The 12,531-nt window shown below is 39.8% G+C and overlaps 1 protein-coding gene across 8 annotated transcripts in view; it reads right to left on the reverse strand.

Annotated features, from left to right (window-relative positions):
- DAB2 (DAB adaptor protein 2) overlaps positions 1–12,531 on the reverse strand; it is a 68,937-nt gene that overhangs the window by 9,049 nt on the left and 47,357 nt on the right. For 6 of the 8 annotated variants that reach the window (XM_069096204.1, XM_069096205.1, XM_069096201.1 and 3 more), the window contains 2 exons: positions 6,052–6,705; positions 4,809–4,971 (listed from right to left, as the gene is read on the reverse strand). In XM_069096204.1, coding sequence (XP_068952305.1) covers positions 4,809–4,971; positions 6,052–6,705 — 817 coding nt within the window. The remainder of the gene's footprint in view (positions 1–4,808; positions 4,972–6,051; positions 6,706–12,531) is intronic. The other 2 variants (XM_069096207.1, XM_069096206.1) reach the window with 1 other exon arrangement.

The raw sequence follows: 12,531 nt of genomic DNA on the forward strand, positions 1-12,531 counted from the left end.
TGAAAACCTAGGGTGCCTTCTTGGCCACAATTCATCTCCACATATATATTAAAAAGAAAACAGATAGCAAATCTCCTCATTTCAAAACTCCCCCTGCCTTGAACTTGTTTGACACTCAGTTCATCAAAGTTTCCCAGTCCCTCCAGAATAGAACAAGAGACCTTGGTAATGCTATTTCTATATCAGATGAGAGTAATATTAAAAACAAAACCCAACTCTCTAGGATCTCATCACACATGGTGAACTTTAAAAGTCCTTGATAAATTGGATTCATTATTAGCAACAGTATAATATTATACCCTTTTGGTTCTCTCTCTCTCACACACACACACGTTACAGGATAGTCTAAATTAACTCTGATGTCTTATATGATCACCATGATCTAGATCAGAGGTCAGCAAACCACATTCTTGAGCCAAATCTGATCTGCTACCAGTTTTTGTACTTGTACATGAACTAAGAGTGGAGTTTACATTTTAAACACAACAGAACTTTATTCTGGACAAAATATTGGCTAGTTTTTAATCAAACTGAACCTGTTTGCTAAATGAGGAAAATTGAGAATGTTAGAGCTGACAGGATCCCTAGAAACTTAGTGGAGAACCTTCAGCCTCAAAGCTACATATGGCCCTCTAGGTCTTCAAGTGCAGCCCTTTGACTGAATCCAAACTTCACACAACAAATCCTTTAATTAATTAAAAATGTATAAATATATAATAAAATAAAACAAATTAATAAAAATTAATTGAGTTTATTAAATATGCAAAATAAAATAAATATAAGTAAATAAATTAATAAAAATTAATGAAAAGATTTGTTCTGTGAAGTTTAGACTCAGTCAAAGGGCCACATTTAAGGACCTAGAGGGGCCACATGTGGCCTTGAGGCTGCAGGTTCCCCATCCCTGGATTCTAAACTCATTTTACAGAGGACAAAAACTGAGGTCCAGATGTCCAAGTTCACATAGCTAATGGAATTGGAATTTACATTTGTCTCCTTTTTTTTTCTTTCTTTCTGTTTTTATCCCTAAGTTGCCTTCTTGGGCACCAAATTAATATCTGTCAAACTATATTCTGACAAATTTTTCTACCATTTCCTGACCACAGTACTTACTAAAGTAGAAATACTGGGAAAATCAGAGGGTGGGTATAATGTTAATGGCATAGAAGATCTTCCCTGCCCATTAATAGGCCTCACTTGAAGCCATTAAGGCAAACTTGCTTAGGGAAGGCTTGCTTGTAGGAAAACTTTCACACCTTTTGGTAATTTCTAATTAGGCACTGAGTCATGAGGGTTGTGATGCCTTCTGGCTCTTAAAAAATGGCATATATACTCTGAGGTTAGCATTTTGCTTTGGAGCTTACTCACTGAAAGAGTGTTCTTGTGATTGACCAGATGAGAGTCTGGGTAGCTGTTAAGGAACTCCCAGGCCTTGAAAAACCCAGATGCTGGTGCTTCTCTCCCTGGTAACTATGTATGTATTGCTTTGGTCAGACAGCTGGATCTGTTGATCTGTGCTAATTTCTCAGAGTTAGAAGCCCGGTGTGTTGGTCTTTATTTTTCTGCTTGTATTCTCTATTTTCTATGTTTGGATTTTCTCTGATGTTTAGGGTGCTGATTTTTTCTCCCTGAACTAATGAATGTAATTTAAAAAGATTGTTGACTCCTTGAACTGCTATCTTTCCTAGTATATCAGATATAAGAATCTGTGCTAGCAGCCATCCTGGGTATGCCAGTGTGAACAAGGAGGAAAATTAAGACTCCTTCACTTCGTAAGAATTTAACCTTGATATGTCCATATAATTAAAGTCTTCTACTTATAGAATGTTGGCCGATTCTCATAGGGGGACCCACGGGTTCTACTGTTCTATTTAGCCAGAGGATCTCCCATTGCTTAACTTAAGAAAAGAGCTGATCCTTTGGCATGAGAGACAGCAGAGTATGTTGGATAGTGTGTATTTGTAATCAGGAAGACCCAAGTTCAAAACCTGCCTTGATAGTGGTATATCCCTGGGTAAGTCACACCATTTCTTAACTTCTACTTCCTCATCTATATAATAAAGGAGTTGGAAGTGACCTTAGAGCTTTCTCAGATCTAAATCTGGGATTCTCTGAAATAGCAATTTTATATAATCCTAAAAAAAATGGATTGACTCAAAGATGGTAGAAAGAATAACTCACATTTGGAACTCAAAATCTTATAAAAGTGAATGTTGAAAACTATCTTTACATGTAATTGGAAAAAAATAAAATACTATTAAGTGGGGGGAAAAAAAAGAATAACTGACCTTCATTTTAGTTTCATTAAAGACTTTTCTCTCACTCATTATTTATTAATATGATTAAAAAAAACAATTGTAGAATAACAAAAAAAGACAAGTTAGGGGGCAGCTAGGTGGTGTAGTGAATAGAGCACCAGCCCTGGAGTCAGGAGGACCTGAGTTCAAATCTGGCCTCAGATACTTAACACAAAACTAGCCGTGTGACCTTGGGCAAGTCACTGAACCCCAATTGCCCTACTCCCCCCCCCAAAAAAAAAAGAAAAAGAAAAAAGACAGGTTAGCATTTTACAAACTTTCCAGTTTTATGCTTCCTCCTCTTATCCTCTTAGGAGCAATATTTGTGGCTTTGATCATGAGGGTTATGGGTGGGACAAGGAGGAAGAGAAAAGTGCCCTGAACAGCAAGAGCTAAAAGCTTTTCAGTCTTCAGCCTTCCTTCCTCTTCCTCCTCACACACTCACACGAAGAAGCTGTGTGTGTGTGTGTGTGTGTGTGTGTGTGTGTGTGTGTGTGTGTTGTGGTGTATTCAGGGCAGGAGAGGCAGAGGAGGGGCAGGGAAGGAAGGAGGTGTAGATGAGGTCAGTCTCCGGTCCTGATGCCAGGTCTCAGCTTTGTGCAGCATCGGAGTGCTGAGGGTTCTACCCCCACCGGCTCACCACAGGATGTGATTGCCCAGCTGGGGGCGGAAGCCAGACCTACAACCTTCTGTGGCTTGGCGGGGGCTTACAGCTAGTGGACAGGGACTATACTGTCAAGCTCATTTTACAGCAGTGGCCAAACTCTGAAGAATCATCAGTATTCTGCTGTTGTGCATCCCAAGGCCTCAACGGGGGCACCCCGCCAAAAAGCTTCACTTCATTTGAATAAATTAACAGTTATTGGGTCCAGCTGTATTTTCAGGCTGACTAGTAAAATATTGACTATAAAAATTTCTTTAAGGCATGGATATTAGAGCTCTCTGACATTATTTAATCATAGCCATGACATGCAGGCATTTTTCTTCTTGCTGTAAAGAGGTTGGCAGTGTCTATCAGTGCCATTTTGGGGGAGGGAGCGGAACAGTGAAACCCACTAGAGATCACAGAACATTTAGGAAGAGTTGCTTGTATGTGTGCTCTCAAGGAGAATCAGAGCAAGTGAGGGAATATGCACAAGGAAAAATCTTCAGCCATTCAGCAGCTGGGCAACACCCCATCTCCACCCAGACATGACTCAACGAATTTAGCATGACAGGGTCAAAACATTTTCCTAACGGAAGAAAGGCACACCTAATGATTGAGCCCCTGTCAGAATCAGAGAAATCTAACATTTCTGGTTTAAGTTCTATAAGAGGGAGGAGAATGCTACCTGGAACCTTTTCACTCCTAAGTGGGGGGAGTCTGTGGAAGTGCCAAGCAGCAAAAGTCAGCCCCTCCTTCTCCCTCAATGGCAGACATTTGTTGAACGGACTGAAATTAGCAACAAGTCTGAAAATAATGGGAGGCTGTTCAGAGTGGTCTTGCTGAGCCAGCCAGCCCAAGGTCAAATTGTGAAGGAGGTATGATGTTCCTCTGCACCCACCCCTCCTCAGGAAGCATCCTGCCTTCTCCTATTTAGGTTTATGATTACTTCTCTTTAATCCTTCCCCATCCCCAAGGACCAAAAGCTCTCTGGAACTTCTGGACAAAACACAAATTTAAAAAGTCACCTATCAGTTCTTTTAGGCAAATATCTCATGTCAGTTTTATCTTTTTTTAAAAAATTATTTTATTTACTTATTTTTAAAAATTTAATTGATTTAAGTCATAAGGTTTGAGAGTTCATGACTTTTTATATAAATATGGATACAGAGCCTTACCCTTGCTACAACCTGATTGCGTGACCATGGGGGCAAGTCATTTTAATGCAAGACCCTAGGAAACTCGGACGATAAATTTCAAAGCAGGTGCCAATCTGCATTGGTAAATGGGTGTTTTCACACTGGGAGGCTCCATATGCTAATGAAATTATAACTCCAATCTAATAATGATGAATCATTCAAATAGTAGCATTTTACTTTTTTGCAGCAAATCAGTGAGAAAATATTCTAGATTTTTGTTGTTGTTCAGTTATTCTCTGTATTGTCTAACTCTTCATGACCCAATTTGGGTTTTCTTGGCGGATAGTGGAGTGCTTTGCTATTGCCTTCTCTAGCTCATTTTATAGATGAGGAACTGAAACAACCAGGGTTAGGTGACTTGTCCAGGGTCACACAGCTACTAAGTTGAGGCCATATTTGAACTCAGGAAGATGAGTCTTCCTAACTCCAGGCCCAGTAGTCTATCCACTGCACCACCTAGCTGCCCACATTCTGGATACTAGAGTACATTTTAATTCACATGTAGACATTTACACAGGCCTTGCCTATATGAAAGGGAAGTCACCTCTCTGCTCTTTCTTTGACATTTTTCAAATTCAGGTTGGGAATATTAGAACCACTTCTAACTCTTCAGAACTTTGATAACTAGAAGATTTAAGTAAAAAGAGGACAGGAGCCTAATGAACTTACCTAGAGCAGCCAGGGAACCCACTGAGGATGGAGCATTAGTGTTGAAGAGGTCCATAGGATTGTTCTGCAAGCCTGTAGGTTGTCCTGTTGGTGAAGTCTGACATGGGGATTCTGTGGTGGGAGCGGCAAAAAGATCTGACCCAAATATATCATTCATTGGAGACTGGTGGTAGTAATAGGAGAAGAAAGATAGGGAGGGGAAAAAAAACAGAAAAAATTAGTTTGATAATTGTAAATAATCAAGATTATTCTCATCCTTCACTTTTCAGAAAAGGGAAAGACTGAATTTCCTAAAACCCAAAAGTCTGTTCTTGACTGTATGAGAACAGTTGGAACCTTAGTTATTTTAGTCACTAGTCATTTTTCTACTGAATAATTGGCAGAGAAAGACCAGGCTAGATAACCAAGTCATAGAACATCAGAGAAGGAAAGGCCCTCGAGGAGCTTATCCAGTCCTCCCATTTTGCAGACAAGCAGAGTGAGTTAATGACAGAGCCAGAACTATACCTCAGGTCTCACTCCCAGTCCGTTTTTTTAGATTATCATTTTTGTTGTTATTGTTTACTTTGCTGATACCTGCTTGAGATAGCCCCATTTCCCCCAAGTTTGTCAGGTAATCTGCCCAAGAGCTGGAAAAGTTTGTATAGATGGAAACACTTGACCAAGAAGAGATCTAGGTCACTCCATTGCACTTGTATTAGATAGTGTATTAGACACATGTATTAGACCAATATGCTTTGAGACATACAAATCTAAAGGATGAATTTACTACCTAAAATAATAATGGGTTGATTTCTACTCATCAATCCTAGAATGAACATCTATGTATCTATTTTTTTTAAACAAAGCTCCAAGTTCACATGTAAGAGACTGTGGCAACACTACTCCAAGGCTAACTCTGACCTTCCCTTGCCCCCATAGTATGTAAAGATCAACTTACCAGAGATACAGAAGCCCGGTAGCATTAAAATAGAAAACTTGTTTAGTTAAATCTATTAAGTGAAAAAGCATGCAAGTGGAAAGAAGGTGACAAACACTGCTGTGAGGGGAAGGGGAAGTTTAAGAACGACGGATGATTAGAGGGAAATATTCCTGGAGAACTGATGTGACTTGTCCCACCTTCTATCTTACAGCCACACTCTGGAAGTTACAATAGCAGAGGGGGTAAAAAAAGCTTGCATTAAGCCACCCTTTGGTACCGAACATGCATTCTGCCAATGGATATGTGAAGAAGGTAATTCACCTTAGCAGTCCTTCTGCCTCTTCCAGGTTTGGTACTTTGTGGAGGTGGTATAATTGTTATGGAGTCATGTGGTGAGGACTGGGCAGAGTTTTCTGTGTCCTGCTTTATTCCGTTGGGTAGCGACAGTCCTTTGGAAGGGCTCCCCACAAAAAAATTGGGGGAAGATGAGATAAAGCCATTTTGTTCTCTTTCAGGTACCCCATTCTGAGTTCTTATTGTGGGCTGGGTTTGCAAACTTGCAAAGGGCCACTGGCCTGCCTGAACCTCCTGTTTCCCAGTTCGATTAGAAATCTGGTCAAACTGTTGCCCAAAGTAATCAAAATCGCCATTCAGAGACCCATTACTCAGTGGAAGTGGTAAGAATCTATTTAGACTCTCTTTCTTCTGATCTGGAGATTTGGAAGAATCAAATGAAGAGGGTGTCGATTGGTCTGGTTGTGTGAAAGGATCATCACGGAAAGGGTCAGGATTTGGGGTGGGAAAGAAGTTGAGATTGGCAGAAAAAGCATTTTCAGGCAAGAAAGGTGTCTGGGGCTTTGGTCGAGGAAGCGAGCAGGAAGTGATGCCATTGGTTAAGAAGGGATTTTCTCTTAGAGAATTCTGATTGGTGTCGATTTCAGAGTTTAGATCCACTAACAGGATATCTTTGCTTTCCTATCAAATTTAGAAAGAAAAGAGACAGTGTTAGTTAATATCGTGGTTTTAAATGTGAGCTGTATCATGGTAATCATTGACAACATACCTCAAATGAATATCTTTTCTCTTATCCATTCAGCAGTCAGCTATCGATTTGCTCTCCCATGGTCAATACACACTCCCTTTCTTCCCCCAGTTCCCACTTTTGCTCATGACAATCCTTAGTATTTTTCACTTTATTGTGATTCTCTTGGTGAAAGGCTATTGCTTCTCATTCAACTAATAATAACAACTCTTAAGTGAAAAACACTTTATATACCTTACCTCATTTGACCTTCACAATACCCTGTGAGCATGGTGCTATTATTTCTATTTTGTAGATAAAGAAATTTAGGCTGAGAGGTTAAATGACTTACTTAGGCTCATACACCAGTCTCAGGTGTATTCAAACTCATTACTCTCTGACTCCCCAATGTAGTAATCAAGCCTTTAGAGACATCTCCAAAGGTTACAGTGATGAGGATTAAGGGATCCTGACATTTCTATGCAAAATCCTTTCGGGTTCAAAGATCAGGCTCAGAGGGGTCAAACACCTTGCCTGTCCAGAGTTTCATACTAACTAGTTATGTGAGTATAGACTAGGATCCAGGACTCCCTGTGTCTAGCTAGTATTATGTTCTTTTCTTGATAGCATGAGGCATCCTTAAATAGTTTTTGGTCCTAAAACAATTCTAACATAAAATCAGAGGAAACCATAACTACTAAGGGTTCTCCTGTGGGAACAGCTTGAGAGTTCCAACTGCAACTTAGGCCTTTGAGTTATCTGATCCCCATAAGACAAGTCAAGCAGTACATAAGAGAAATTCTTCATATTGTCTAGGTTTTTAATTCTATTCTGCTGCTCTCCTTAGCAGCAAAGTATTCCATAGCATCTTCATCTTTACTTAAGCCATCTTCCATTTTCCTCTGCACTCAGAAGCTGTTATTAAAGGAAGGGCTCAGGGAAGAGAGAGGGTGAGCAGTCTAACAGAAAGTGAGCTTGGTCATGTTCAAAGAATACTCAGGTCCCAACATCTCTATGTGATATACCCAGGATCACTATAGGAGCTTCTCTGATGTTTCAAGTGGCAGGCCTTCTAACACAAAGCAGCTCATGGCTAGCTTAGCTGGATATTCATTATTAGTGGGGCTGTCCTTTTCAAATACATTAGAAACATATTTTAGGACATAGACGTTTAAGGGGGAAGGGACAGAAAAATATAGCGTGCACACATACATGAAAAAGAACCTTACTCTAACCCCTTAATCTCTTAACAATCCTGCCTGGCTCTCAATATGGTTCCCTTGACACGTGTAGTCCTTCTTGCATACATTTTGGCACCATAGAGTATAAAGATCTAGGTTCAAATTCTACCTTTGATGCCTATTACCTATGTAGCCCTTCTTATGTGCCTTTGCATAAGGGCTACTAGTATAGAATAAGGATTTAGTTTTAATCTGAATTTATGTAGACAAGTATATTCTCTCACACTTGAAATGGCCTCTTCTTTGTAATAATGAATATAAATAAGGCTCTCAAACTGCTCAGTGACATTGCTCTTAGATTAAAAGATCTAGACTGCTCAGGGTTTGATATGATAGTTTTGGTATTTTTGGTGTTGAAAGACGTGGGGTAGAAAAAATGCCCAACCAATTTTCTATAAAAAAAAATTGTGCTAATTGAAATCAAGCACTGACTTGCCAAATCAACTGTATTAGAAGTTACCTCTTAGATTATACATGGCAGAGCCAGGGGAAAATCATGCTTAATGTCTATGAAAAGCTGGGTGACCTGCTCAGGTTTTAATTGATCTTTATGATCTGGATTATGTGACACTAACCTTGGCGTCCATTGTATAGAAGTGGGCATAGGAGATGCCTGGTGTTAATGAACATGGGCAAGAAGAGCTAGAACCATTGACATAGAATCAAAGATTTGGAGCTGGAAAGGAGGTCAAAGGCCATCTAGTCGAAGCACCTCCTCATTTTATAGAAGAGGATATAGACCCAGATCAGTAAAGTGACTTGTTCAAGGTCACGGGTAATAAGGTGGGATTTAAACCTAGGGTCTTCAAACTCCAAAGGCAGCAGAGGTCTTTCCACAGTATCAAAATTTAGATTAAGTGACCAAGTATGTACTGAAAAGGACCAAAATTGAGTTAACTCCCTAATCTACAGCCATCTTTTTCTAGAATGGTTTTCAGTCTTCTAGTTTAGTAACAGATTACCTCCTTGGGGGCTTTGTATTTGCAGATGCATTAGATAAGTCTTAGAGTTGACCTTTGAGATCTAGCCCAAACCCTTCACTTTACAGATGAACTGAAAGCAAAAGTCAGACAGTTCATATGCAGCAGAGCCCACATTCATGCCTAGTTCTTTTGCTATGATATCTTACTGACTAAAAAAATATGGAAATATGGAATCAATGTTGAGACAGGCACATAGCAATGAATAACATTTATTTAGAAGAGATAGTCTGGTTCTGCCTCAAGATCACATGATTTAGAATTGGAAAAGACATTGGACATGTTTTAGCTGCCCCATTTTACAGATGAGGAAACTGGTTTGGAGATGAAAAAGACTTACTGGAAGCGAACAGGTGAGGGTAGCTGAAAGGTCAAAGTGGTTTGATGAATATTTAAGTCAGTTTCTCCACTACCTATTATTTCATATGGCTAAATGCTTGCAGAAAGTGCTTTAAGCCTGTACTTCATTTTTATTATAATCTTGATACTGTGATCATAGGCAAATAAGTTCTCACGCTCATTATCCCTATTTTACAGCTGGTGAAATATTTGTGCCCCTGGGTTAATAGGAGGAAAGAGCTTTGAAAACCTGAAATCGCTAAAAAAAAAATGATTTTATATAAAGTGCACAAAAGCCCCAAACTACCATTTTCTTCCTAAAACTATTTAGGATGGCCTTCCTTGCTAATTCAGTTTTTTTTCAGCATTTATTCCTTTCTCACCCCTATTCCTCCTCCACTGACCTCGTTCTCTTGAAAAGTCAGTGACCTTTCAGTCTTCAAATCCAATGATCTTAGCCCTCACCCTATTCCAACCTCTTGCTTTATTCAACTTAACCATCCTTCTCTCTGGAGACTCTCTCCTCCTGGGTTTTTGGGACACTGTACCCTTCTGATTATTTTCCTCTACCTCATCTTCGTCTTTTTGCTTCCGAACCAACTCTCCCCATAGATCTCTCCTCAACCTTGACCCTTCTCCCTATTTTTTTTCCTTAGTAATCACTGTCCAGCCCAAACTTCTTTCCTCTCTCCAGATCTTTATCTCCAATTACCAATTGAGCATTTCACCTGTATGTCCTGCCAACATCTGACACATAATTTATTTCAAACTCATCTACCTCGCTTTTATCTCCAACCCTGAAAACACACAAACACACACACACACACACACACACGCGCACACACACACACACACACACACATTCCCAGTTTCATTATTTCTACCACTAGTTTTCTGGTCAGCCAAGGCTAGGAACATCTTTAATTCTTGTTTGTGATAGGCAAACTGAGGCAACTAGGTATAGCACCAATGCAATATTCACAGTGCCAATGGTCACTATAAATATGCCTGCATAGTACTCAATTGCAAAATATAACAGACTCTGCATATAGAAGACAGAAGCAAAACATTTATTGAGACACCAGAAAACTGAATCCCCAAACCAGCAAGCCTCTTCCATCATAGTAACAAAGAAGTTAATAAGCCATAACAGCACAGAGAGTCATACCATCCTTTAGCCTTCCCGCAAACCAACACAAGCCTAGCTGTCACAGCAGGTGACAAACACCAATATTTACTCTCAATTTGTCCTCTCCTCCCACTGTGTCTAACTGTTCTGCCTCCCAGCTCCCTGTGGGCTCTGTTCCATTCTTCAGCAAACTCCTCCCACCACAGGCTTCATGTGATTATATTCAGCCTATAGGGGGCAGGATATATCTTCAAAGCAGGGAAGGTCTTCAAATTCCCTTGGGCTTATTAAGAGGAAGGGAAGATCTTCAAATTCCCATTATCATTGCACTAGGAGGTCCAGTAGATGGGTCAAGTCAGGAAGATATGAGTCCAAATCCAACTTCAGATACTTATTAGCTTTGTGACCCTAGGCAAGTCATATAGCCTCTGTTACCCTCAGTCTCCTCAGCTGTAAAGTGGTAATAATAATAATAGAACCTATCTCACAAGGTTATTGAGAAGATAAAATGAGATCATATTTGTGAAGCACTTAGCAAGGTACGTGGCACAAGGTAGTTGCTATGTGAATTCTTATTTCCTCCCCCTCCATCTCCTCTTTCCCCCTCCCCATTAGAGTCTCTTAAGTCTCCCTTCTGCTAAAGTCTGTCATTTCTGTCCTCTTATCTCCACTTTTTTTATGCTGGTAACCAAACTGTATTTAATCATGGAGAAAATATGCCTATGCCATTATTTAAAGTCATCCAGAGAAGCATTACTACAGCAGGGTCTGGATTAGTGCAAATAATGCATTCTTCCCTAAGTGGTCCCATATATTCCAATTTGTGTTATTTGAAGTTATAATTAGGTAAAACAACTGGTTTCAGTCCAATGGAAATATGTACTGTGAATTCCAATGACATGCCCACTTCAGAGAAATCATTGTTCACACTGGTCTGGGCCTAGCTGTATAATACAAGGCAAAGCAGAGATTCCTGGGAGTCCTTCACTTAAGACATCTTTCCATGCTGGGATTAAACCCTTACTATTATTTTGTTTTGAGTTTTGAATCTTCCCAGCTTTTAGCTCTCCACCTTGTCCACTTGAAGAGCATGATAAAACTGTCAGCCCTTTACAAAAGCGGAGGTAAGGCATATCCAGAGGGATACTCTGATTTTCTAGCCTAGTAATTGGCTATCACCTGCCAAGTGGTTTCATTTTTTTTTAAGACATAAAACTTTACTTCCTTATAAGGGGTCATGAAGACATCTCTAATATATCATACTGCCTCTCATCCCTCACATTTTAAAATTTAACAATGCTGTTCAATGTGATGCCATTTCAGAGGAGAGGCAATGTGGAAGAATGGGAAGGAATATTAACTTCTATTCAACATGAAACAGATACCTATTAGGTGGGTAAACTTGGCCAAGTTAATCTGAGACCCAGTTTCCTCATCTGTCAATTGTGGATACTTTTACTGCAGATGCCACCGGAAATGAGAATATCTGCCATTATCTACTATATGAACAGGCTACTTCATTGTTCTCGTTCACTAGTGTGGGAAAAACACCCCCTTTTTTGTCTCATCAGAACTACTCTGTAAACTTTGAAGTGTGATAGAAATGTGAATTTTTTTCAGAGAAGGAAGAGCTCTTCTGATGAAGCTCATAAGGGAAGGCTTTGTTAAAGAGCCAGGCTTGGCCTTGAGGAACTGATAGGCTGGAGTTCTAGACAGGGAACATGTGCTCCAGATGCCACTCTCGAAGAAATGCCTTTTGTAATTTCCTGTTGCATTTCTTTCCTTATTTTCATTGGTAGCTCAAGACCCAGTTTCTCTAAGAAGCTTCTCCCAGTTGGTCTCTCCTCCAACCCATCTGACTTTTTCATACACTCTGATTGCCCTAATCATGTTTCTCTCTTTACTTATGCTGACAGTTCTTTTCTATAACATTAATTAGATTGGGTATTCCTTAAGAGGCAAGAACCTGATGTTAATACTTAACTTATGGACACTCAATAAACACTTGACTCATAGCTATGGAAAGGTAGTGAAAAGACAGGTTACAGGAAATTGAGAGGAAGTGTGTGGGTAGGAGGGGGAAGGTCCCAA

The sequence above is a fragment of the Petaurus breviceps genome, unplaced genomic scaffold, assembly GCF_028583685.1.
Source record: "Petaurus breviceps papuanus isolate PSGF00001 unplaced genomic scaffold, PetGlider_PUasm1.0 229, whole genome shotgun sequence".
In the NCBI taxonomy this organism is placed as follows: domain Eukaryota; kingdom Metazoa; phylum Chordata; class Mammalia; order Diprotodontia; family Petauridae; genus Petaurus; species Petaurus breviceps.